This window comes from Cervus elaphus, chromosome 33, assembly GCF_910594005.1.
Source record: "Cervus elaphus chromosome 33, mCerEla1.1, whole genome shotgun sequence".
Classification (NCBI taxonomy): Eukaryota; Metazoa; Chordata; class Mammalia; order Artiodactyla; family Cervidae; genus Cervus; species Cervus elaphus.
This window is the reverse complement of record NC_057847.1, coordinates 30,183,683-30,206,021: the sequence shown is the minus strand read 5'-3', so window position 1 is coordinate 30,206,021 and position 22,339 is coordinate 30,183,683. Positions and strand designations below refer to the sequence as shown.

The following is a 22,339-nucleotide window of genomic DNA, read 5'->3' as shown; positions in this document are numbered from 1 at the left end:
AGGACCCCAGCTGGGAGAGCCAACCAAGGAGGGGTGACCCACCCACTGACCGTCTGACCAGTGCCAGCTCACATGGGCGAGGACAGACACGCAGCAGCACGCTTTCTAGGTCCTTCCCAGGGAGACCCAGACATGAAGCTAAGCAGGAAATTAATTCTCATTTTTTAAATTCCCCAGATTATTTCTTATTGAGCTTACGGCCCAAGACAAATACCAAAGGTGGAAATCACAACCGTTTTGGAACTCCCTTTTCCTCTGACTTTGGGCTGGTATGGCTCACACACCCCATTGGAGCCCAAAGCCCAAGCTGAACAAAATCCTCTCCAGCTGTGACCCTGCTGCTACCTTCCCATCACCATCAGATCCAAAGTGGGAAACTGGCTGGGGTCCTAGGGTGCGAGGAAGGAAAGGGGAGGGGGGCTGGATGACTCTTTAAGGCAACTGAGGGGGCTGCCTGCCCAGAGTTCAGGTGGAAACCTATACTTTATCCTCCTGTGTTCACCAGCCCCAGGCCAGTTTCAGGGCTACATGACCTGTGGATTCCTCTTCCTTCTCCTCCCCTCTTGAACCCGGGGCGTTCCTGGTTCCCTGATGCCTAGCGCTCAAAGTTCCAAGCTCCACGCACAGCAAAATACAACCAATTCATGACCTGGGTTTATAAAGCACACAGAAGAAGTCTGATAAAATACACCTTTATTAGAAAATTTTCAGCAGCATCATTTCCATTTGCTTTTCTAATCAAAGTACATTTCAAAATAATTACAATAAGCACTCAAAATATGAGCAAAAAAATATTTTGAGAACTCGGGAATAAAATCATCAGTAGTACGTGTTTCATTCATCCATCTGTCCATTTATACACTCATTCATTCATTGTTGTAAAATGTGCATTATTAGCACAGAGAACTGGGAATGCTATCTAGTGTGGAACCTGTATTCCTGCCGCAGTTCCAGCTGTGGAGACTAGAGTCTAGATTCAGGAGGAAGGCTAGACTCTGCAATACATTCTGATACAAACTTATGATTTTGCTAAAGGACCTAAGCAAGGCTCAATAAGAATGGTTTCCCTTTCTATTCATGTTCAACTGAGAAAATAAATAGTCGTTATAAGGAAAATTTTCACACAGAGAAACACAAAATCCAGCTGGCTTTGCTTTGCTGGTATTTGCTTTGCACCTTCCTTTATGAAGACAGATTTGCTTTTCATTCATTCAGCTCCAGTTTCTAGAGTAGGTGACCACCTGAGATGCTAGGAAAGGGTGTCGATCACCCTATGGTCCATCAAATGAAAGTTCATGTGACTAGATTACAAACTCTTTGCAGGATACTTAGACTTAAGGACATGAGCTTTTTCTCAGACATTAACATAAACATGTTGACTTGGTAGCTAGGGAGATAATAGGAAACAGAGCTCTGGTTGGACAATGCCAACATGCAGAAGGGTGGAACTGAATAGTTTTTCAACCTTCTGTATCACCTGCATCTCCATGGATATGCTATTCATCAGGTCAAATTGAACACTACATGCTGATGTGTGAAAATGGACCCAAGAGTGGGGCCTGGATTCCCTTCCTTGATAATTCTATAGGGTCTTAGGGTGGTGCCTCTTCTTCTGACATTGCTAAAGGCCTTGAGTCAATTCCTTTTTTCAGTGGATCACTGAATGTAATGATCACCAACCAATTCAGCAGATACTTTCATTAGCAAATTTAATGATGTGATAATCTTTCCAAAATTTACAAATGTACAATATATTTATAGCATTACCTTCAGAGAGTTTCAGTGCAAAGATATACATATAGTACAAGGTGATAATTAGTTGTAAAAATATGAGATGAGTAAAAAAGACACACAAGGCATTGTTTTCACAAACAGTACCAACTACAGGAGTATGGGGGGAAAATATATTCTTTTAATAAAGTACTGAATGTTAATTTTTTTCATCTGTTTGTAAAAAAAAAAAATGTGCAAAAGTGTGTTTCTAATTATTCCCTAAATAGCCAGCACAGTTATGCCTCAGAGTCTTCTTTAACAAGATTTGCAGTATCTTTAAACGTGTCTTCTGTTGCACTATAGCCTGGAGTTGAGCCTTTTTTCCAAGAAACCTTAGCAGGAGGAGAAGGTGATGGAGGTGGGGTCACAGCAGCACTGACCTTTGGTTCATTCTCCATCTAAAACCACAAAGAAACAAGAATCTGTCACTTATTTCCAACAGGATGGAAAATGGTTTTGTGTAAAGACAAATTGTGGCCAATTTGCTCAGAATAATCTGAGTACATGCCCGATTTAGCAAGTTAATGCTAAGAAAGAATGCCTGGGCTGAGAAAAATTGTTAACAATTACCTCAGAATAGAATGGATTTTCAAAGTTGGTATTTTGTTTCGGTTTTCTTTTGAAGATATTCCATTTTGTTGGCTAAAGGAAAAAGAGGAAACAGAAAACTTTCCGTAATGGAATTTTTTGTTTCTTCCCCCCAGCCTAGGTTTTAAAATTTCCTCTTACAGAGGGAAAAAACAATTTACAACTTGGGACCACATGACCCGGCCCATGCAGGAAATTGTTCAATTCTCCCATGGGTAGGCCCTGAAGGGTCACTGAAACTCTCTGGGCTCTCATCATCTAATAACCTCAAAATACTTGCTTGATCCGAAATGTATAGTTCACAGAATCTGTGCCCGAGAATCTAGAAGCTTTGACAGAGACAGGCAAGAGATTTCTTCAGGGGCTGCCTGCAACTTTAAGGAATAAGCCAGACTGTAACCCTCATCTCGTGTTGATCCTTGGTCAACTCAGTCATATTTCGTATCCTGTCACCATTTCCTCCTGCCATTATGATGATAACAAAAACAACTAACAGGGGCTTCCATGGCGGTCCAGTGGCTGCACCTCCAATGAAGGAGCACGGGTTTGATCCCTGATCAGGGAACTCAGATCCCTCATGCCAACTGATTCCAGAACAGTACATAAAACCAACAATTAACAGCCAAAGTATAAACTACAGTAACACAAAACAACACAAAAAATGCAGCCACTTGGAAAGTGAAACCCTCTCTCCTAAATCTTGGATCAATGAGAAATCAAATACGTAACTACAGAATGTTTGGAAGGAAAAAAAATTTTTAGAAACAACTAACGTGAACTGTGAACTTTCAGATGTTCAAGCTGGTTTTAGAAAAGGCAGAGGAACCAGAGAGCAAATTGCCAACATCCGCTGGATCACAGAAAAAGCAAGAGAGTTCCAGAAAAACATCTATTTCTGCTTTGACTATTTCCATCCATATCCAAAGCCTTTGACTGTGTGGATCACAATAAACTCTGGAAAATTCTGAAAGAGATGGGAATATCAGACCACCTGACCTGCCTCTTGAGAATCCTGTATGCAGGTCAGGAAGCAACAGTTAGAACTGGACATGGAAAACAGACTGGTTCCAAATAGGAAAAGGAGTACGCCAAGGCTGTATATTGTCACCCTGCTTATTTAACTTATATGCACAGTACATCATGAGAAACACTGGGCTGGAAGAAGCACAAGTTGGAATCAAGATTGCCAGGAGAAATATCAATAACCTCAGATATGCAGATGACACCACCCTTATGGCAGAAAGTGAAGAAGAACTAAAGAGCCTCTTGATGAAAGTGAAAGAGGAGAGTGAAAAAGTTGGCTTAAAGCTCAACATTCAGAAAAATAAGATCATAGCATCCGGTCCCATCACTTCATGGCAAATAGATGGGTAAACAGTGGAAATAATGGCTGACTTTATTTTGGGGGGCTCCAAAATCACCACAGATGGTGACTGCAGCCATGAAATTAAAAGACACTTACTCCTTGGAAGGGAAGTTATGACCAACCTAGACAGCATATTAAAAAGCAGAGACGTTACTTTGCCAACAAAGGTCCATCTAGTCAAGGCTATGGTTTTTCCAGTAGTCATGTATGGATGTGAGAGTTGGACAATAAAGAAAGCTGAGCGCCAAAGGATTGACGCTTTTGAACTGTGGTGTTGGAGAAGACTCTTGAGAGTCCCTTGGACAGCAAGGAGATCCAACCAGTCCATCCCAAAGGAGATCAGTCCTGGGTGTTCATTGGAAGGACTAATGTTGAAGCTGAAACTCCAATACTTTGGTCACCTGATGCAAAGAGCTGACTCATTTGAAAAGACCCTGATGCTGGGAAAGATTGAGGGCAGGAGGAAAAGGGGCCGACAGAGGATGAGATGGTTGGATGGCATCACCAACTCAATGGACATGGGTTTGGGTAAACTCCAGGAGTTGGTGATGGACAGGGGGGCCTGGCATGTTGTGGTTCATGGGGTCACAAAGAGTCAGACACGACTGAGTCACGGAACTGAACTGTGAACATTGATTGAGTGCTTACTATTTGTCAGGAACTATTCTAAGAGTCTTGCACATATCTGATTTAATCTTCCCAATGACTCTGCAAGGCAAAGGCTCTGATTATATCTATTTTGCAGATGAGGAAAGGAAGTCTCAGCAAAATCACTGAACGAAATTGTAGGTAGGGGAGCAGGCAATGCCTCTAGGATTCAGATGCCTCAAAACTAAGGAACCCAAAGAGAAATCACCCTGGACTATGATGAACGGCCCCTGTCTTACAGAAAAGCTGCCCATGGTAGAGTGCTGGCCACAGCTCTGGCTGCCAGCTGGAAGGAGACAAGAGAACAGGAGACTGGGAAACAGACCATGCCCTCCTGCAGGTAGCTGAAGTAGCACGTGTGTTTTATGAAGTGTCTCCTGCTCTCTGAAAGTAGAGGGCCAACATGTGAAGGACTAGAGATCACGTGAATACAGAAGTGGAAGAAGGCATTCACTCACATTTAATTGAGCACCTACTCAGCACACAGCCACCACCAAGGGGAAGATGGAGATACTCAGGTCAAAGCCTGGCCTCTAGTAACCTACCCTTAATGGGGAAGGCCCAAACTCATGGCTTCAGTGTGGGATGGCCCCAAGGACTTGAGTGATTACTAACAAAAGAAGCAGCGGTGATTTTCATTGTTATCTTCTTGGGAAGTCCAATGCATGTCAACACAGCTTTTGAAAATGACAGAACTAAACCAAGGAGTTCATGTTTTTCGAGTCCTTTGAGCAGATTTATTGATGAAAGAGAAAAAGGTAAGCCTCTCTGGCACATTAATGTCAACCTAAGGTCATCCTAACCAAGGGGTTCTATAGCCACTCTGGCTGTTATCTCAGTTCCCAGGAGGCAAAGATCATAGAAAAATCCCTGGACATACCATGGAGGACAGAAGTTAGAGGGCCTCAGACTCAACTGATTAAAAAAAGAAAAAAGTAAGAAGAGCCAGTATATTGCAAAGATGGAGATGAGAAAGAAAAGGACTGCGGTTGGTAAAGGTCTGCTCTACTTGAGAGAATCTCTCAGTGTTTCTGATTACTGTTGTGCAGGGCGGAGGTTGCCGAATCCCCTTCATGTTCCCCTTCCTGCTCAGCTAGGAGAGAGCTCTGTCCAAAGGAGGGGATCACTGGACTTGAGAATATAATGTAGATCTGGCACTGCCACGGGGCCGAGTCAGACTTGGGGAACCAACATGTGACATTTAGGTATTCTGGTGTCTGTGGAAAAAGCAGTCTGCAAAATAAAGTTTTCAATGTAGCTTAAAGAAAAATATGCAATTGTTTGAAAATATGAAATATCAAAAATATGAAAGTGGAAATTCCTAAGACTACATTTGTGTGTGTGTGTATAAGAAGGAATTAGTAAATGAAAGATGAAAAGGTGGACAAAGGCACCTTTGTTATAAGCTCTCCTCATTAGCATCAATTTAGTTCAACTTTTATTTTGACCTGAATGAGCAGAACAGGAAGCAATGTGAAGTGCTGAGAATCCAGCATGACTTTGCAGACACTAATTTTGTTTATAGATTATGCAATTTGAGAACAGGGATTATTCTATAAAATGGACTACCCTTGGGTTTTTGTTCCTCTATATAACTTCACAAAAGTCATAGAACCTTAGAAGGTTCCAGATCCTACTGTTTTCAACTGGAGTGTATGTTTAGGGGCTGAGGGTAGGGGAGGGATCACAATGCATTGGAGAAAACTACGGGCACTTGGTGGACAGGGGCCAGGAACACGAAAATGTCCAGCAATATGCAGCATAGCTTTGTGCCACAAAGGACTGCCCAACCCAAGGTGCCAACAGTGCCCAGAGGTAAAATAGTTGCCCAGAATCAGTCAGCTATATCTGAAATAGCTTCTTCCTATGTGTCTATTAAAACTAATGATATATTATCCATTCATGTAAAGCTTTGTATCAAATTTATTGAATTTCTCTTTGCAGACCACATAGTTTACAAATTTCAAAGGGTCTGCAGACAAGATAGAGAAGCTTCATCTAGAGTTCTTTTTTCTTTTACTCTTCGGTATTAAACACTGTGCCTGGCACATTGAGGACAATGATGTTAGATGGAAAGATCAAGCGAGTGTAGATTAGTGCCATCAAGTGGTGAGCATCAGTAACAGTAGAGTAAAAGCAACATGCATTATTAAGGGAACAAAGACATACACGGCAGAAAAATTGCATTGCACGGGAAAGGAAAAGGTTCTCTATATGTAGCATTGACACGGTGAGGTGTTTACTCATTTTAAGTTGTTAGCTCAAATTAAATGCCTCTGATTTGAAGAGGCTGGGTTCAGAAGTATGCCACCCTTCTTTCCTGCTTTGTCTCCCATGTCACAAGGAACATCATACCCAACTCAATGTTAGAATGTAGCTTTACTCAGTAGAATTTTTTCAATTTATTATTTTTAAAATCATCTTTACTAATTGCCTACACATTTTGGGATCTGTGAGCCTATCATGGTCTCTCTAGTTTGCCTAGGATTAATAAACCCAGCAATTCCAAAGTCCTTCCCAAATCCCATATCATGCCAGTCACTGTTACCTGAGTTTCATCACTTGAGGAAGTTGGCTTTGTGTCTGTAACTAGTTCAGCAGGGTTTATGGGACTGCCGTAGTTTTTGTTATACACTGTTCCAGATTCGGTTACCTGTGTGCATATGGAAAGCCATTATTCAGTTTTCAAAGAATTTTTGCTTTATCAACTCTTTGATTCTGCTTACCACCTTGCTCCCCCACAAATATGACCAGGCACCATTTTTATTACATGAAAACAGCCCTGTGGTCCAGCAATAAACATCACTCTCATCTCCCCCAAATCAGAAGCACCAACTACTAAGTTGTCTATCTCATGCCTTATTCTTGGGAGACAAATCCACTCATTACCAATCACACTCTCATTGAGTGAGAGCAACTTCTATGGTTTTCTCTATGGCCCCTTACTCCCACTGCTGACCATATTTCTGGTATGAATTACTCCCAAACTCACTGGTGAACCGAGTGTTTTACCTTTGGCTATTTAGAATAAAATTTTTAAAACAAGAAGCATAATGACATTAATATTCCTCTAGATATTTTCTGTAACAGTCACGTGATTCCAAGGTTCCCTCTTAAAAGCACAAATTACCCTGCATATAGAATTAATAGATTACAGGGTAGAAATTCACCACTTTTCCTGTATTTTTACATTCACCAATTCATTTCTTCTCAAACTTGGAAATGTATTTGTAAACGTGTGTGTCTGTGTGTGTCTGTGTGTTAGTTGCTCAGTCGTGCCTGACTCTTTGCGACCCCATGGACTGCAGCCTACCAGGCTCCTCTATCCATGGGATTTTCCAGGCAAGGACACTGGAGTGGGTTGCCATTTCCTTCCCCAGGGGATCTTCCCGACCCAGGGATCAAACCCAGATCTCCTGCACTGCAGGCAGACTCTTTACCATCTGAGCTACAAGGGAAACCCATTTGTAAACATGGCCTCATTTTATTTCAAGGGAAAATACCAAAAATCTATTTTATCATGTGATTTAAAATTTTACTATCTGGATGTTGAAGAATCAGGCAAAATGCTTTTGAGATTCAAATATTTCTGTCATACTAAAATGTACTATATCTCCTGATTCAAAAGAAGTTTAGCTCTAGTGGTTCTGACAAGAAGACGGGCTAACTGACAAGTGACAGGTACTGGCAGTAGCACTGGGACTACTGACCCGGACCTAATGACAAAATGTCCCTCCGTCCGTCTGTCTCATTTATCGCTCTGCTCCTCTTAAAGATAAGTGAGTAATGGGACTGTACCAAAGGAAGTTTTGGTATCCGTCTACCAAACTCAGAGACCTCTGCACTTTCCAGAAAAGTATGAGAAAGGCGAGCAGGGAAGTCACCTCATATTACACCCTCATGATACCAGTAAGGACCAGACAGTGTGGGCCCAGTCCCCCAGGCCTCTGCATAATGGCCTGAGGACTGTCCGCTCACTCAGCCCACAGATATTCACAAAGCACCTGTGTGTGCCAGGCACCACATCCGCCATGCCTCTGAATGCCCTGCCACTCAGGATGAAACTGCTCTTGGCTGGCACCCCCAGAATGGCGGCCAAAACCCAAGATTCTGATTGTTTTCAGGTCTTCTGTCCTTGGGCCCGTCCTGTGACTGCAGAGCGTGAAGCCGAGGAAGGGACCACCGTGCTTCCGTCCATGGAGGGAAGGCTGGGAGGATGCTAAAGGCACATTATTCCAAAGAACAAGACTCAACAGCAGCAGCAACTGTCAGAAAGGACTGTGGTTTCTCACCGGGGCTGATGTTGGCTGAGCCGCTGTGATGGCAGTGTCCTTGGAGGTGTATGTCGGGTTCTCAAATATTATGGGCGGCTTCCCGAAGTCTGTGGCAAAATGTTCATTCTGATGAAGGATAAAAAGGATTATACCATGCAAGCCTGGTTCACACACAGCAGAAGATGCACTCCTTACAGGAGGTATGTTAGGTGCGTTGCCGAACGGGCCCAAAAGATAACTTGCCAAAAAAAGAAAAGCCAGCAGAGACACAAGACCTCCATAAGGCAAACACTGTGTAAAGCAACGTAAATGCTCTAACTCATCAGCTCGGGGAAATAAAAACACTCTTCCCATTTCTAAGTACTCTATGGTTCCTTAAGGCAAAGCCACTTGGGGGTTGGCTTTGGACATAGAAGGGTGGGAGGTGGAAGAGAAGCAAAGAGAAGAGGCAGAAGGGGAAAGAAGAATGGATAACACTACACTTTTAGGCAGGGACAAAAGAGGAAAGATTTGGGGAGGAGGCAGAAGGCCGAGAATGGCTTCCCATCACCAAATATAAACATTGCAGTGGATCCTAGTCCACTCATAAAGTATTTGGTCCTCACAGGAGGGATCACTCTACAGATGGGGATGAAAGTCAAGCTCCATGCTACTATCACATACTTAGAAGCTGGCAGAGTTGTGATTTGAACCAATCACTGACTCAAAAACCATGTTTATCCCAACACTATATCGGTGGGAAAATATATGAGACTAGGCAACATGTATCTCCCTGCCTCTTCCTTTAACATATAAAAAGTCATCAACTAAAGACAGAATATCATGGTCCCTCTCCCCTGTTTCCCCAAAACATAGATTGTTTTAAGATTTCAATTAAACTTAAAACTGTGCAGGATTCCAGGTCAACAGTATGACTTACTTCTGGCTCAGGGGTTCATTTCAATTTCATTACTAATGTTTTTAGACACATTTCTGCAACAAGCTCAAAGTTAGGACTTTGTAGAGTGAAGACTTTCTTCTGAGGGGCATACTGTATTTCTTTTTTTTTTTTTTTCACTAGGTGAATTTTATTCCCTTGTGTTTCTCGGGACTTCCCAGGTGGTCTGGCAGTTAAGAATCCACTTTGTGATGCAAGGAATAGGCTCAATCCCTGATTGGGGGACTAAGATCCCACATGCTGCAGGGCAACTAAGCCCGGGTACCTCAACTACTGAGCCCATGGGCCTCAACCAGAGAGTCCATGTGCCACAATGAAGATCCCGCACGCCGCAGCTAAGACTCGATGCACCCAAATAAATAAATAAATATATTTTCCTTAAGTATTTCTTTGATAAAGCAGTAAAAATGATAACCTTCAAATAGTCATTTTGTAACCACACTCACCATCGCCAGCGATCTGTCAATAGCAGACTCAGGCCCAAAACCAGTTACTCCAATATCCATGTTCACATCATCCCCTGATCTGAAGGTCACCCCATTTCCATTTTCAGAGGATTTCAGATGGCTTAGGCTGAAAAGAAATAATCAAACGTGTCTTGTTATTTTTTTTTTAAATCTTTTGCAATAATTGCCTAGCTAGTTTCCTAGCTAACTGCTTACTTCATTGAAAGGCTTGAATCCCACTTTTGAATTTACATATCATGTACAGGAGTAAATTCCCTTGGTCACCCAGAAGTGCTCAAGCACATTCCTGGATGCTTAAGGACCAGGAGAGGGCCAGCCGGGCACTAGGGGAAAGAAAGCCTGGCCCCTCACACAGCTGACGCTGTTCTACACTGCAACCTGGTAGACACAACCATTTACACTCTAAAATGTGATTTGTACTTGGGCTTTAGAGAAGCAATCGAAGAAGTGACTGCTTTCAGTTCAGCATCTTTTGTTTATGCAGAGTAGATGAACACTCTAGGATGATTTTTAATTTGAAAAAGAAGAACTAAGTTATTCATGTGGTTACAGATCATACAGATTTCTAAACTCAATATTCCACATAATGAAACTGACCTTGACAGCTTGGGCAGAGAAGGCAAAATGGAACCAGTTTTCCGATAGTGGAAAAATCCGAAAGCGGCTAAAGCAGCAATTATGATGATCAAGATGACTGTCAACAGCACGGATGCCGCTGCCGAAGAGGGAAGAAGAAGCAAATGTATGAACATGAGAAGAAGGAAAAGAGTGAGCTGGCTGAGCAGCAGGGCCTGGGGGCGAGAACCTTTACTTCTTCCGAAAGTGAGTTAAACAGATTATAGACAGCACCCAACTGAGGGAGTATGATGCAGTCCCAGATCCCTCATTATCGTTAAAACTTACTTGTTCCTGGAGGAACGCCTTGTGAAAGCCCCATTTCACAATATACTCCCATGTAGCCACTAGAACACCTGAAAGGAAAGGAAGAACCATTCATGAGCTGTTGCTTCCTTAGGTTTAACTCTAATCTGACTATGGAAATTCACTTTCACAGGGAACAGCTATGCCATCTACGGAGTCAGCCTCATCAAATCGACCTACTGGTGTCTTCTCTAATCTATGGAATTCTCCCTTGGAGAGTAAACCCGGAAACCTTCATCGTGTTTTTCCCTTGGACATGCTTTCATTAAATATCTTTGTGCACCATGTGAAGAGCTTTCTTGATAATTTCGTTTTCCAAATCTTTAGCCCAGTCTCTTCCTCTGGAGAGCTTGGCACTGAAGCAGTTCTGCTAATGGCTGCTCTCTCACAGTTAAAATCAGCAATCCCAGGTAAGGAGGAAAATTGGGCTGTCATTTCTTGCTCCCCAAAATGGGGCACACAATTCTGTGGCATCCCCCCAGGAGTGGGGCTTCCCTGGTAGCTCAGCTGGTAAAGAACCCGCCTGCAATGCAGGAGACCCTGGTTCGATTCCTGGGTCCGGAAGATCCCCTGGAGAAGAGACAGGCTACCCACTCCAGTATTCTGGCCTGGAGAATTCCGTGGACTCTATAATCCACGGGGTCGCAAAGAGTCGGACACAACTGAGAGACTGTCACTTTCACTTTCTTTCCCCCCAGGAGTTAGAAATGCAGGATCCCTGTGAATGAGATGGGCAATTTTTCCCAAAACCCCAGGTGATTCTAAAGCACATGATACTTTGAGAAGCACTGCCTTAGTTCTCTGTGGACTCCCCCACTGGAGGGCAAGCTGATTATGATATGCAAACTGACAAAGCTCTTGTGCTTGTTTTTAAGGGTCTCAAATTTCCCCCAGAAGGGGTAAGACCTACAGTTCAGACCTCAACATTCAGACTTACTTGCATTTGGGGAGGTTATTCTCATCAAAATAGCAGCTTCCTCCATTCATACACCTGCATGGAGAAGGCATGCTGATAGCATTTACGATGGCTGCAGAAAGGGAAAGTCACACATGTGTGAGTCAGCCACACTCAGCAGAGCCCCCCAACCTGCAAACTCGTTTCAGCCCAAGCTGGAGTAGGGAGTGGATGGAGTGGGGCAGCTGATTTTCCTCTCTATCAAAATGATAACTTGCCCTTAAGTCAGATGAATTCCTTTATCAATAAGGTCTTGGGTACTAACATATATTTAATAGGGGGAAAAAAGGCAGTTTATAGCAGCCTCCCCCCCCCCCCCCCAAATAGTGGAGAGATACTAGATTCCTGAAAACACACACTAATAGTGAAAAAGAACATTGTGGTAAATCTCCTAGACATTCACATTTTCATCTGAAGTTTTCAGAATGCTTCTTTTCGAACCCAGTTAAACCAAGAGCTCAATTTAGGCACACCCTGAAACATCCACTAAAGGCTCTGAAGCATCAGCAATCCATTGATCAATAAACAGACACAAAGATACAGATCAATAGATGCTTGATAGCTGATAGGAGATCTCATTTTTTAAGACCTTCAGAATTACCCTTGCTAAAGGTCGTAATCTTGCAAATACTTCCCCAGTAGCACCGGGACAGAGTGGGGATAGAGAGCGCGGAAGCGGCGGTTACTTGCTGAGTTCTTGCTCTAAACCTGCAACTTTTCAGCCTGATTGGGAAGAGTCAACAGGTGGTGCCTTGTTTCACTGCTTGCTCCCCCTAGTGGCAGAACATGGTTATGCCTCTTCATTTCCCCAGAATGTGAGCCGCAACATGGGCGGCTAGTGAACAGGATGATGTTCCTATCATCCTTCTCAAGCACTGGGTACTAGTTAGGGACACTAACTAGTTACTAACTACGGCTTTTTAACTCGTTAATAAAGTCACTGAAGAAAGGTCTTGCCAAGAATAGGTCATCTACAGCATTTGGGATGAGAATTAAACCACTGCTTATTTATTTCAGCTTCCATCTGTCAACAGCATAAAGTACATTTTAAAACATGGCCCTTTTCCAGTTGTCAAAACTTTGAAGTAAGCAAATGGGAAAAAGAGTGAACTCTATGTCTCCCCTCCGTATGGGATAAGCACCACCCCCCAACCTCTGGAGCCTGGTTTTCCATTTTGAGGAACTCCCAATAGGGCTGAATAGATTCTGGGGTGACTGGGATCCAATATGGGGCAGATTGGAGGATGAGGCCTTATAGAAAATTCACTCTTCAAAATGTCTTTATAAGACAACACAACAGTCGATTTAGGGGCACTGGATGTAAATCTCCACAGATTTTGGCAAACAATTCTCAGAAATCACAGGGACACAAGTCCCGTTTAGCCCCTTCAGTCCCACTCAGCTCTGTTCATAGTTTCCAGATCTCCCATCCTTCCTTCCAGCCACCCCCACTCTCTTCTGCAAGAGACCAGTACCCAGGGATTCTTCAGGCTCCTGAAAAAGGTGAAGCCTAGGTAAGGGAATCTACTAAAGATGGCAAAGGAGCTCCCCCCAGCCCCCACGGCTGCCCAGGCAGCATCCCTACCTGCATCACACTCTGTGACGCTCCCTTCTAGAAATCTGGAGCCTTGGGGACAGGCACAGGTGTATCCCTTAGGTCTCAGAAGGCACAAGTGGCTGCAGATATTTTTACAGCGGTTGGGCACTGGAAAGCAGATGAGAACAGCAATTAGTTTCCAAGGAGGGAATGAATGCTCCAACCAGGGGCATGTCCATCCACTGAGTTGTGGTCAGGCGACGTCTGAGCTCAGGCAGCATCCTGATACCTTTAGGCCACGTGACACCTGACAACTGACCCCCTTTACACTACCCTCCCCTGCTCCCTCACCAACACGGCGCTGTCCCTCCCTGTGCCCTCCACCCCACTTCTGCGCCCCTCACATTTTCTAGTGGCATCACTTATATCCCCTATGGCCCTGGCAAGCCAGCACTAAGCAACCTGAGATATTTCAAAAGGTCAGTAATACTCCACTGTTATATCAAGGTTTGTCAATATCCACATCTGGATAGATCCAAAAGTGTGATCCAGTCAAAGCATACAGTGGATGTGATTTTTTCACCCCTGCTCTCCAAAGAGAAGTTTTTCTTCTGGGCTTCAGTTTCATTATTTGTAAGGTTAGGGAATTTACAGCTATGATTATCAGCATCACCTTTATTACAATTATTGAGGCCCTGTCACAGAAATCCAGATTTAAATCGAATTGGGATAGGGCTCACACGCAGCCATAGAATTCAGGCTGGAACTGGGTTTACTGACAACTGGACCAGAATAGAAAATTGCTGAGCTTTGGGTTGAATGGAATAAAGTTTAAAAAGCATCTCTGGGTTTAAAGCTTATCTACTGCTTCAGTGACTTGGGCAGATTTCTAGTTCCTTTCCTCACTTCAAAAATGTCCTTTCCCTTTCACATTACTCCACACAACGATGAAGGATGAGTTAGAACATTTGCCCCTGGCTCTGCCTGCAATGCAGGAGACGGGTTCAATCCCTGGGTCGGGAAGATCCCTTTGAGAAGGAAATGGCAACCCACTCCAGTATTCTTGCCCTGGGAAATCCCATGGCCAGAGGAGCCTGATGGGGTACAGTCCATGGGGTCACAATGAGTCAGACACACCTTAGCAACAAAACAACCACCACCACCACCTGAAGAAGCAGGACCCAGAACCAAGAAAATAAGAAGGAAGAATGTAAAAATGCATCCTTCAAGCTTTAAGCTAAGGCGTGCCTAGCTCGGGATGACTTGACTAGCCTGACCTTGCAGTTGTGAAGAGTGGGTAAGACTTCTGATGTCCCTGACACCTATTATGTGACTTGTCAACCCCACTTACATTTATCAGGGGTCTAACCCATACTGGATTCTGTGGCCTAAGAGGACATTCCCACACTGCAAGCAACAACAAGGACTGAAGGCTTTTTACTTCATATCTGCTGATGGTGTGCATCATTTCATTTTGTCTCCAATTTTATCTTTCTCTAGTCAAAATGGTTAAAACACACACACACACACACCTTTCCAGCACAGGGAGGTCAGCTATTATTATCCACCACCATTTTCCAGAAAGACTATAGCCATTAATTTGAAATAAGGTTTGTGACTACCTGAATGATTATATTTCCGTTGATGGAAGACTCGAACTTGAGTAAGCCAAGGGTTCACTGTCAGCAATTTCTCTTTCTTGTTTCGCCCAAATTTATCTTGGATCCACACTTCTCCCTTATCCTTAGATGTCCAGTATAACTGGCTCTCAAAGATGTCCAGACTATAAGGGTTCACCGCTGTTCACCCACAAGGAAAAAGCAAAAACAAAACAAGGTTATTGAAAAGAAGATACCCAAGCTCCACTTCTAGGTTGGAAGTCAAGCTGCTCAAATCAATCTCTAAGGCAACACCTTAAAATTCCAGCAACATTCACAGACTCTCTGTGCACATGGCCATGAACGTCTGCCATGCCAGGAGATCAAGATAAGAGAAATTAAATTGGATCAATGCCTACAGGCTGACACCAATTATACAGGACTCACTCACTTTCAAGTTGCTGATTTTATTTTACTTTTAGAAAACAATTTGTATGGCCGAGAATTTTTTTTCCTTAAACATAAGCTACCACTTATCAGGAAAACTTGATACGTGCTGGATTTTTCAGGTCTGTAGAATTTAGGCAAGAAAACAAAATGCTACTCTCCTAAATGTTTCCAGTCTTGCATAAAAGGAAATTTAGCACATTAAAAACTAATGTATCTAGAAGGAGTTAGACCTGGATATAACCACTGTAACATAGGATCGTCACCTCTATCAGGGCAACCTAACAAGAAACAGTTATTTTAACATCTGATGCCAAGAGCAGTTTTTTTTTATGATACAAAAATGACTTTTATGATACAAGAAAGAACTCCTAACAGGTTCATTTGCATTTGAATCAGCAGCTGGGAGCTGGGCAGAATGGTATCAAAGAAACTATATAAACCATCTCCTAAGATTAGGATTCCTCCTTGGGAAAAGTGGGGCGAAGAGACTGGAAACACATTAATTAATATATGAAATTGAAAGTGAAATTTCTAACCTGAAGTTACCACAATTCTCCTATCGGTTCCATCATATTTGATGGTTTCAACAATGTTGTCCTTGAGGTCACTCCAGTAGATCCGGTCACCATTCACATAATCTATACAGAGGCCTGTTGGCCAACCAAGGTCCTCCTGAACCAAGACTTTCCGACGCTGCCCATCCATCCAAGCGGACTCGATTTTAGGATTTTCGCCCCAGTCAGTCCAGTACATAAACCTGTAACAGAAGGTTTCCTCATGGCAGCATTTCATCAGGTGGAAAAACCAACTGATTTTCAAAGAGGCCTGGGTCCTAAAGGATGTTACTTTTATATCTACACAGGACAGGGAGAGACAGTGAGGAGCTGGCGCATCTGTGAGCTCTCCTTCATGAGAACTGCACATTCCAAATACAACCTGGACAGTCCTGTCCTAGGATATATATCCAGACCCTTCAATATATATAATCACAAAAGCTGTTTCTTGAATGCCCACTGTTTAAGAAGGCACTATCCTGTGTTTGGAATCTATCTGAGAAAAAAAATAAAAGACTCCTTTCCTCATCCTAACTCTTTGAAAATGTATTATTTTGCATCCAATTAATACTGGATTGTAGAAGAACTGAGTAAACCAAGGATTACACCACGTTAAGTACCTAGAAAGAATCAGGCAAGCAAGATAAATGCATGGTGCAGGGCAGCTGTGAACGTAGAGTGATGGGCAAGCACCACATTAAGCCAAGCCCTAGCCTAAGAGTTCCAGGCAACGCTGAGTCAAGGAAGGCATATCCACGTAAGGTTACCAGTTATTCTGATTTTTCAAACCAGAAATACAAATATATTTTTTTTTAATTTTAATGTTATCAGGACTTTCCCGGTGGTCCAATGGTTAAGAATCCACCTTCCAATGCAGCGGACTTGGATTCTATCCCTGGTTGGGGAACTAAGATCCCACGTACTTCAGGGGAGCTAAGCCTGTGCCCCCCAACTATAAAGAAACCCTCACATTGCAACAAAGAGCCCACGTGCTGAAACTAAGACCTGATGCAGCCAATAAATAAATAAATCATCTTTTAAATATGTAATGCTATCAACTACATTTACTTAAAGCTCTGAAGTTCAAGTCCAATAAGTATATGGGCCATATTTAGCCCATCAGCCACCACTTTGCAATCTCTAGTCTAAACCAATCATCAGGTGTTAGTCAATCCCTAAATTCTGCTGAGAAATGTGTGGATTTTAGACAAACCGCGGTGTCGAAAAATGTGGCTAAACCCTTCCCCATACACAGTGTCTGTCTACTGAAGCCTGTTTGGTCCTAAATGATCTTTAGGGCATATTATAGTTCTTGAAAACAGTCATAGCTGTCACTCAAAAAAGTCCATGGACAACTTCAGTACAATTGGGAATAATTGAAAATTATTGAAAATAATTTTTTTCAGAACCCAGTGGAAAATATTGAACATTAAGGACTCCTTCAAGTACTTACCCTAGTTTGGGATTCACAACTATTGCAGCTGGTTGATCCAGTTCAGTGGAAATCAGCCACTTTCTGTACCTTCCATCAAGTTCAGCCACTTCAATCCGTTGCCTCCTGGCGTCTGACCAGTAAATATGCCTGAATTTAGAGAGACGAAGTTAAACAACTGTGAAGTCTAGACTGGACTTTCGGGGTAGAGGTGTGAAGATGAGAGCATTTAGTTTGGAAGTTCTGGCCAGCGAGACAGCTACTCAGACACCAGTGATGAGAGCACAACCTCTGTCTCTCAGGAATGCCCCAGTCTCTTCAGCCAAGGGGACCTCTGAGGGAAGTTACAAGTGATGGGGTGTGGGGTGAAGGGGCTATTCAGTGAAGCAGCTGTATCAGCCAGGACTGGTAATGATGGTGACCCTCACACCTGGCGTGATTATGAGACAACTGCTTCTAGATAGGAGTCGGAAGGCTGTGGGCCCTTCATTCTGACTGCCTGAGAGTCAGCTTCCTCCTCAGCCAAGAGTCCACCAGAATCATTAGGAATCTGGCATCAGCTTCAAGGATGAGTGGAAATAGCCACTCAAAATAGCAAACTCAGCAAAGCCGCCCTGCCCTTATTCCTCAGGCTTCAGGCCTCAGTCTCAAGCAGAAAGAGCAGCAGTACTTTCTTAAATTCACTCATTCACTAAGGCTGAGAAAGAGGTAAAACTTCAAACAAGAAGAAAGATCTGCCATTGCCAGGATGGTTTTCAGAAGGGGGTGCTAAAGTCTAGAGGTGCCAGTTCGTGACTCTCTGAGGTCTTGTTTCCTGACAGGAGTTGCTGAAATGAGTCTCCTGTTATCCTGCAGGCACAGTGGGACCTGCCTAACTTCTGCAGAGATGCTCAAGTCTTCCAGGAGTACTAGACAAGTGTGTGAAGAGGTGAAAATTAATGCTATAGATGACTCTCTGTTGTCTCAGAGGACAGCAAACATTTTCCACTACTACTTCATTAGCAGGACATAATGATTCTAGAAATGATTGAGTTCTGATCGTAATGTAGTCGCTTTCCTGTAAATGTTATTCCAACCCAAGGCTCTTCCTTGAAGAAGGTTTCTTCCACATGAGTTTGCCCCTCATGAATCTATCTGATGATAAACCTACTTAAGGTTCTTATTTAGACATCATTTAAACTGGCTCTGGTTCCTGAAGTTCTAGAAGAGCACCCTTCTTAGCTCAAACCCAAACCTTAAACAGGAAAGTCAAACTTCCAATCTGTTCAGATAACACAGCCTGCTAGGAACACAATGCGTGGACTGTTCCTCCTCAAAATAATCAGCATCAAGGAAAGTGTTTCCCCTCAACTGCTTTGCTGGTAGAATGCAAGGCTGTCCCATTTCTTCACCGAATGAGCAGTGCTTCCATACTGAAAGTTCATTTTGGAATCCAGAATTCTGTTGCCAAAAATGCTCTCCTAGATAGAATATAAAATCTTGACCTTGGGGCTTTCCCCACATTTTTGAGGCACACAGAATATAGGAAGTGATAAGATTTAGCCCATTACCCCTTTGGGTAAGCACAGGCAGATGCTGGGATAGGAGTAAGTCCAGGCATCACTCAGCTGCCCCCGAGGCTGAGTGCACCCATAATCTAGGTCAATTCAATTCATGTGCCAAGCTGAGCAGAGGGTAGCTCTGACCAGGAAAGTAGAACAGGCAGAAGAAAATGAAGCTACACTTACCTTCCAACCCAGTCCACTGCTAATCCATCAGGCTGCACTATATATTTCAGGTCCAGGTTAATTTCCATCACAGGATTATTGATTCCAGATTCAAAGTTGGGAAGGTAGGCACGTTTGATAGCACCGAAATTAGAGCCCTCCCCTAGCACAGTGTAATATACAACACCTGCGGAGGTGAGACACACGGATCAGGTGCGTGTAACCAGCATCAGGGAAGCGAAGACCTGGAGTCTAATCAGGTGAAGTACTGTGCATTCACTGATGCCCCTGCTTCCCCAGTGTTCCTGTAATACTGAGAGTTCAATGAAACCACTAAGATCAAACCTCAAAATCTATCATACTTGAGATACTAGTTGTAAAAGCTTCAACTGATAACCTACTGATAATTAGTCATCTCTATTTAACGGTAATTCATTAAAATACATTTCAGCCAAGAGCCTGTTCACCCTCGTTAAGATCATGTTCTAGTTTCAAAAAAAGAATATATAGATTAACTAGGATCATACTGGCAATAATGAAGCTGTGTAGAAGAGAAGTTTTATTTTATGTATAAACTAAGATATTGAATAGCAGGCACTTTAAACAGCATAGGAAGGGACTTTCCTATGGTCCAGTGATTAAGACTTAGCCTTCCACTGCAGGGAATGGGGGTTCGATCCCTGGTCAGGGAACTAAGATTCCGCATGACGCATACTGTGGCCAAAAAAATTAACATTTTCTTTTTAAAAGCATAGGAAGACTGTGCCTTTCAGGGCACACACTTCTCTAGGTAGGAACCATTCTTGAAAAGTTTACTGCATTGTACGATGAAATGTGAAAACACAATAATAATAAATCTTACATAGTTAGTTTGCAAAGCATGTTCATATCTATCATCTCATTTGACTTTCAAAACAACTCTCAAAGGGAGTCAGGCTGAGCAAGATTACTGCTCTTATTTTACAGAAAAGAAATAGAGATCCAGAGAATTGTCACAATTATTTAAGGTCATAAAGCCAGTAGATGAGGGAGACAGGCATACAATATAAGTTTTTCTGCCCAACAACCATCTCCCACAGGCCATACAGAACCATAAGAGACTTAGCAGTAAGTATCACTCATTTTTCCTTCATCAACTACCCACCACATACACTAAACTAGATGCTGGGTCAGATGCCAGGCATGTGGAGATGAATTCGATTCAATCTCTGTCTCCAAAGAGTATGTGGTTAAGGTGTAGGGAGACAGATGTGTGGACAACTAGCTGTAAACTCAATCCAATGTGGATAAAATGCTACAGGTTCACAGAACCGTGATTATCAAAGATACCAGAGGGGTGGTGACTTTGCACTGGGTCTTTGAGTAGAAATGTTCCAACCACACAGCGGTGGGGAAGAACAGTCTTGGCAAGAGCAAAGACAAGGAGAGAGTGAACAAAGGGATGTGAGGCGGTCCTGAAAGGACAGTCCCCAGAGATGCGAGAAGGTTAAGGGGGAAACAGGCTGGGACACATGGTCACGCTAAATGGTCTGGAGCATGCCGGGTGGGAGGAGCACCCTCTTCCACTCAGGCAACAGCACTTACTCATTAAAAATCAGTTCCCCAAAGTTCAACACCTTATCACTCAGGGGATTCAACTGATATCATTGACAGATGCCAGGGCTCATACTCACTGAGGCCTGTGCCCTCCGGATCCCAATCATAATCCATAGCCTGAATGCGCTCCTGGTCTTCCAGGTACTCTGAGAACTGAAGAGATGAGAGGTTGTATTTTCGAATTCTCACATTTTCAGGCAGTAGCAGCAAAGGAGGACTACCTGGAAACAAAAGAAGGGCTGGTTAATCTATTTGAATTCTACCTGAATTTAGGTTATAAAACAGCAGATATCCTCCCTGTCCTTACACACACACACACACATTTTTCTAGGAACTGAACTCTGCTAATAGTGGAGCTGACCATAAACTGGGTTGCAAAATCTGTGACATTCTTGTCTCCATTTCTGTTTAGGGATATAATCAGTTCTTTAGATAACGGTTTAAAGCAAAGCAAAGACTGAGATCCCTGGATAGTTACCTCTTTTTCACTGATTTTTTTTTTCACTGACAATAAAACAAATAAGATTGTAGACATTCAGTCTCACAGAAGAAATTCAATATGTAGAGTCTTACTAAAAGTTTACTCAGAAGTCTTCATTTCTCATTTTTTACTGACAGATTTTAATGATTCTTTTAGCAGGTAATCAGCTCCATGACCCAATTTAGCTTCTAGCTAATGACAAAAAACCAGCTTGTTCTTGTTTTCTTTTTTTGTTTTTAGTTAAAGCAGCTATGTAAATAGTGACTATTCCAAGATACACTGTCTAGAATTTTTTTTAATTTACTTGCGTAATGTCAATCAAACCCAATTTAAGTAACTTTTAAAAGTTCGTTTTATATATCTCCTTTATCTTGATATAATGTTTTACATAAATTTCTCATTTCAGTCATCTCTTTGATTAAAAGAGTTGAAGATTTTCTAATTTGCTGCTTAATTACCACACCAACTGTTCAAATGCCTTCACCCTAGTTTGCATTCAGAGTCAAAAATGCTTAGAGGGTAAAATATTTAAGTATGCTAGTCAAATGTATGCTTTGTACAAAAACTCAATTTGTACAAAGAAATTGAACAGTCATTTTACCCTTAATATGCAAAATAAAAATGTCGCCTTCTTATCAAGTCCTTAAACTCAATTACAAACTTTAAATTCATATCCATAAGATTATAAAGACTCCTTTACTGAGATATGCTGATTTATATCAGAACTCTGGAAATCTGGACTGGATACTTCTGACTTTCTCTTTTGCCATTTTTATGTAGTCTCTATTTCTGCTTTCACTCAGGCCTGATTCACAGATACTGGCATTAACCAAAAATGCGGAGCTAATGATTGATGTCGTGAATAAGCCAGACTCTTTCTGTCTGTGATCAATAGTCCATGAACAATAAAAAAAAAAAGATTTGTCAACAGAGTGTTCCTGATCTGCCCAAACTGACTATGACCCATTGAATGGGATGTGTTTTGTGACCTATTTTGTATTACTGGACCTCAAACCTTGACCTCAGTGGAGTGGAAGGCTTTGCTGACCACCATCC

General features: G+C 42.6%; 1 protein-coding gene across 2 annotated transcripts in view; it reads right to left on the bottom strand.

The window, feature by feature from the left end:
• Positions 1-676: 676 nt before the first annotated feature.
• The window catches only part of LRP2 (LDL receptor related protein 2), a 176,544-nt gene continuing 154,881 nt past the window's right edge, over positions 677-22,339 (bottom strand). For both annotated transcript variants that reach the window (XM_043894725.1, XM_043894726.1), the window contains 14 exons: positions 20,880-21,023; positions 19,228-19,393; positions 17,522-17,650; positions 16,051-16,271; positions 15,089-15,265; positions 13,515-13,634; positions 11,912-12,002; positions 10,957-11,024; positions 10,651-10,768; positions 10,033-10,159; positions 8,668-8,775; positions 6,924-7,028; positions 2,344-2,415; positions 677-2,171 (listed from right to left, as the gene is read on the bottom strand). In XM_043894725.1, coding sequence (XP_043750660.1) covers positions 2,010-2,171; positions 2,344-2,415; positions 6,924-7,028; positions 8,668-8,775; positions 10,033-10,159; positions 10,651-10,768; positions 10,957-11,024; positions 11,912-12,002; positions 13,515-13,634; positions 15,089-15,265; positions 16,051-16,271; positions 17,522-17,650; positions 19,228-19,393; positions 20,880-21,023 — 1,808 coding nt within the window. In that variant the 3' untranslated portion in view covers positions 677-2,009. The remainder of the gene's footprint in view (positions 2,172-2,343; positions 2,416-6,923; positions 7,029-8,667; positions 8,776-10,032; positions 10,160-10,650; positions 10,769-10,956; positions 11,025-11,911; positions 12,003-13,514; positions 13,635-15,088; positions 15,266-16,050; positions 16,272-17,521; positions 17,651-19,227; positions 19,394-20,879; positions 21,024-22,339) is intronic.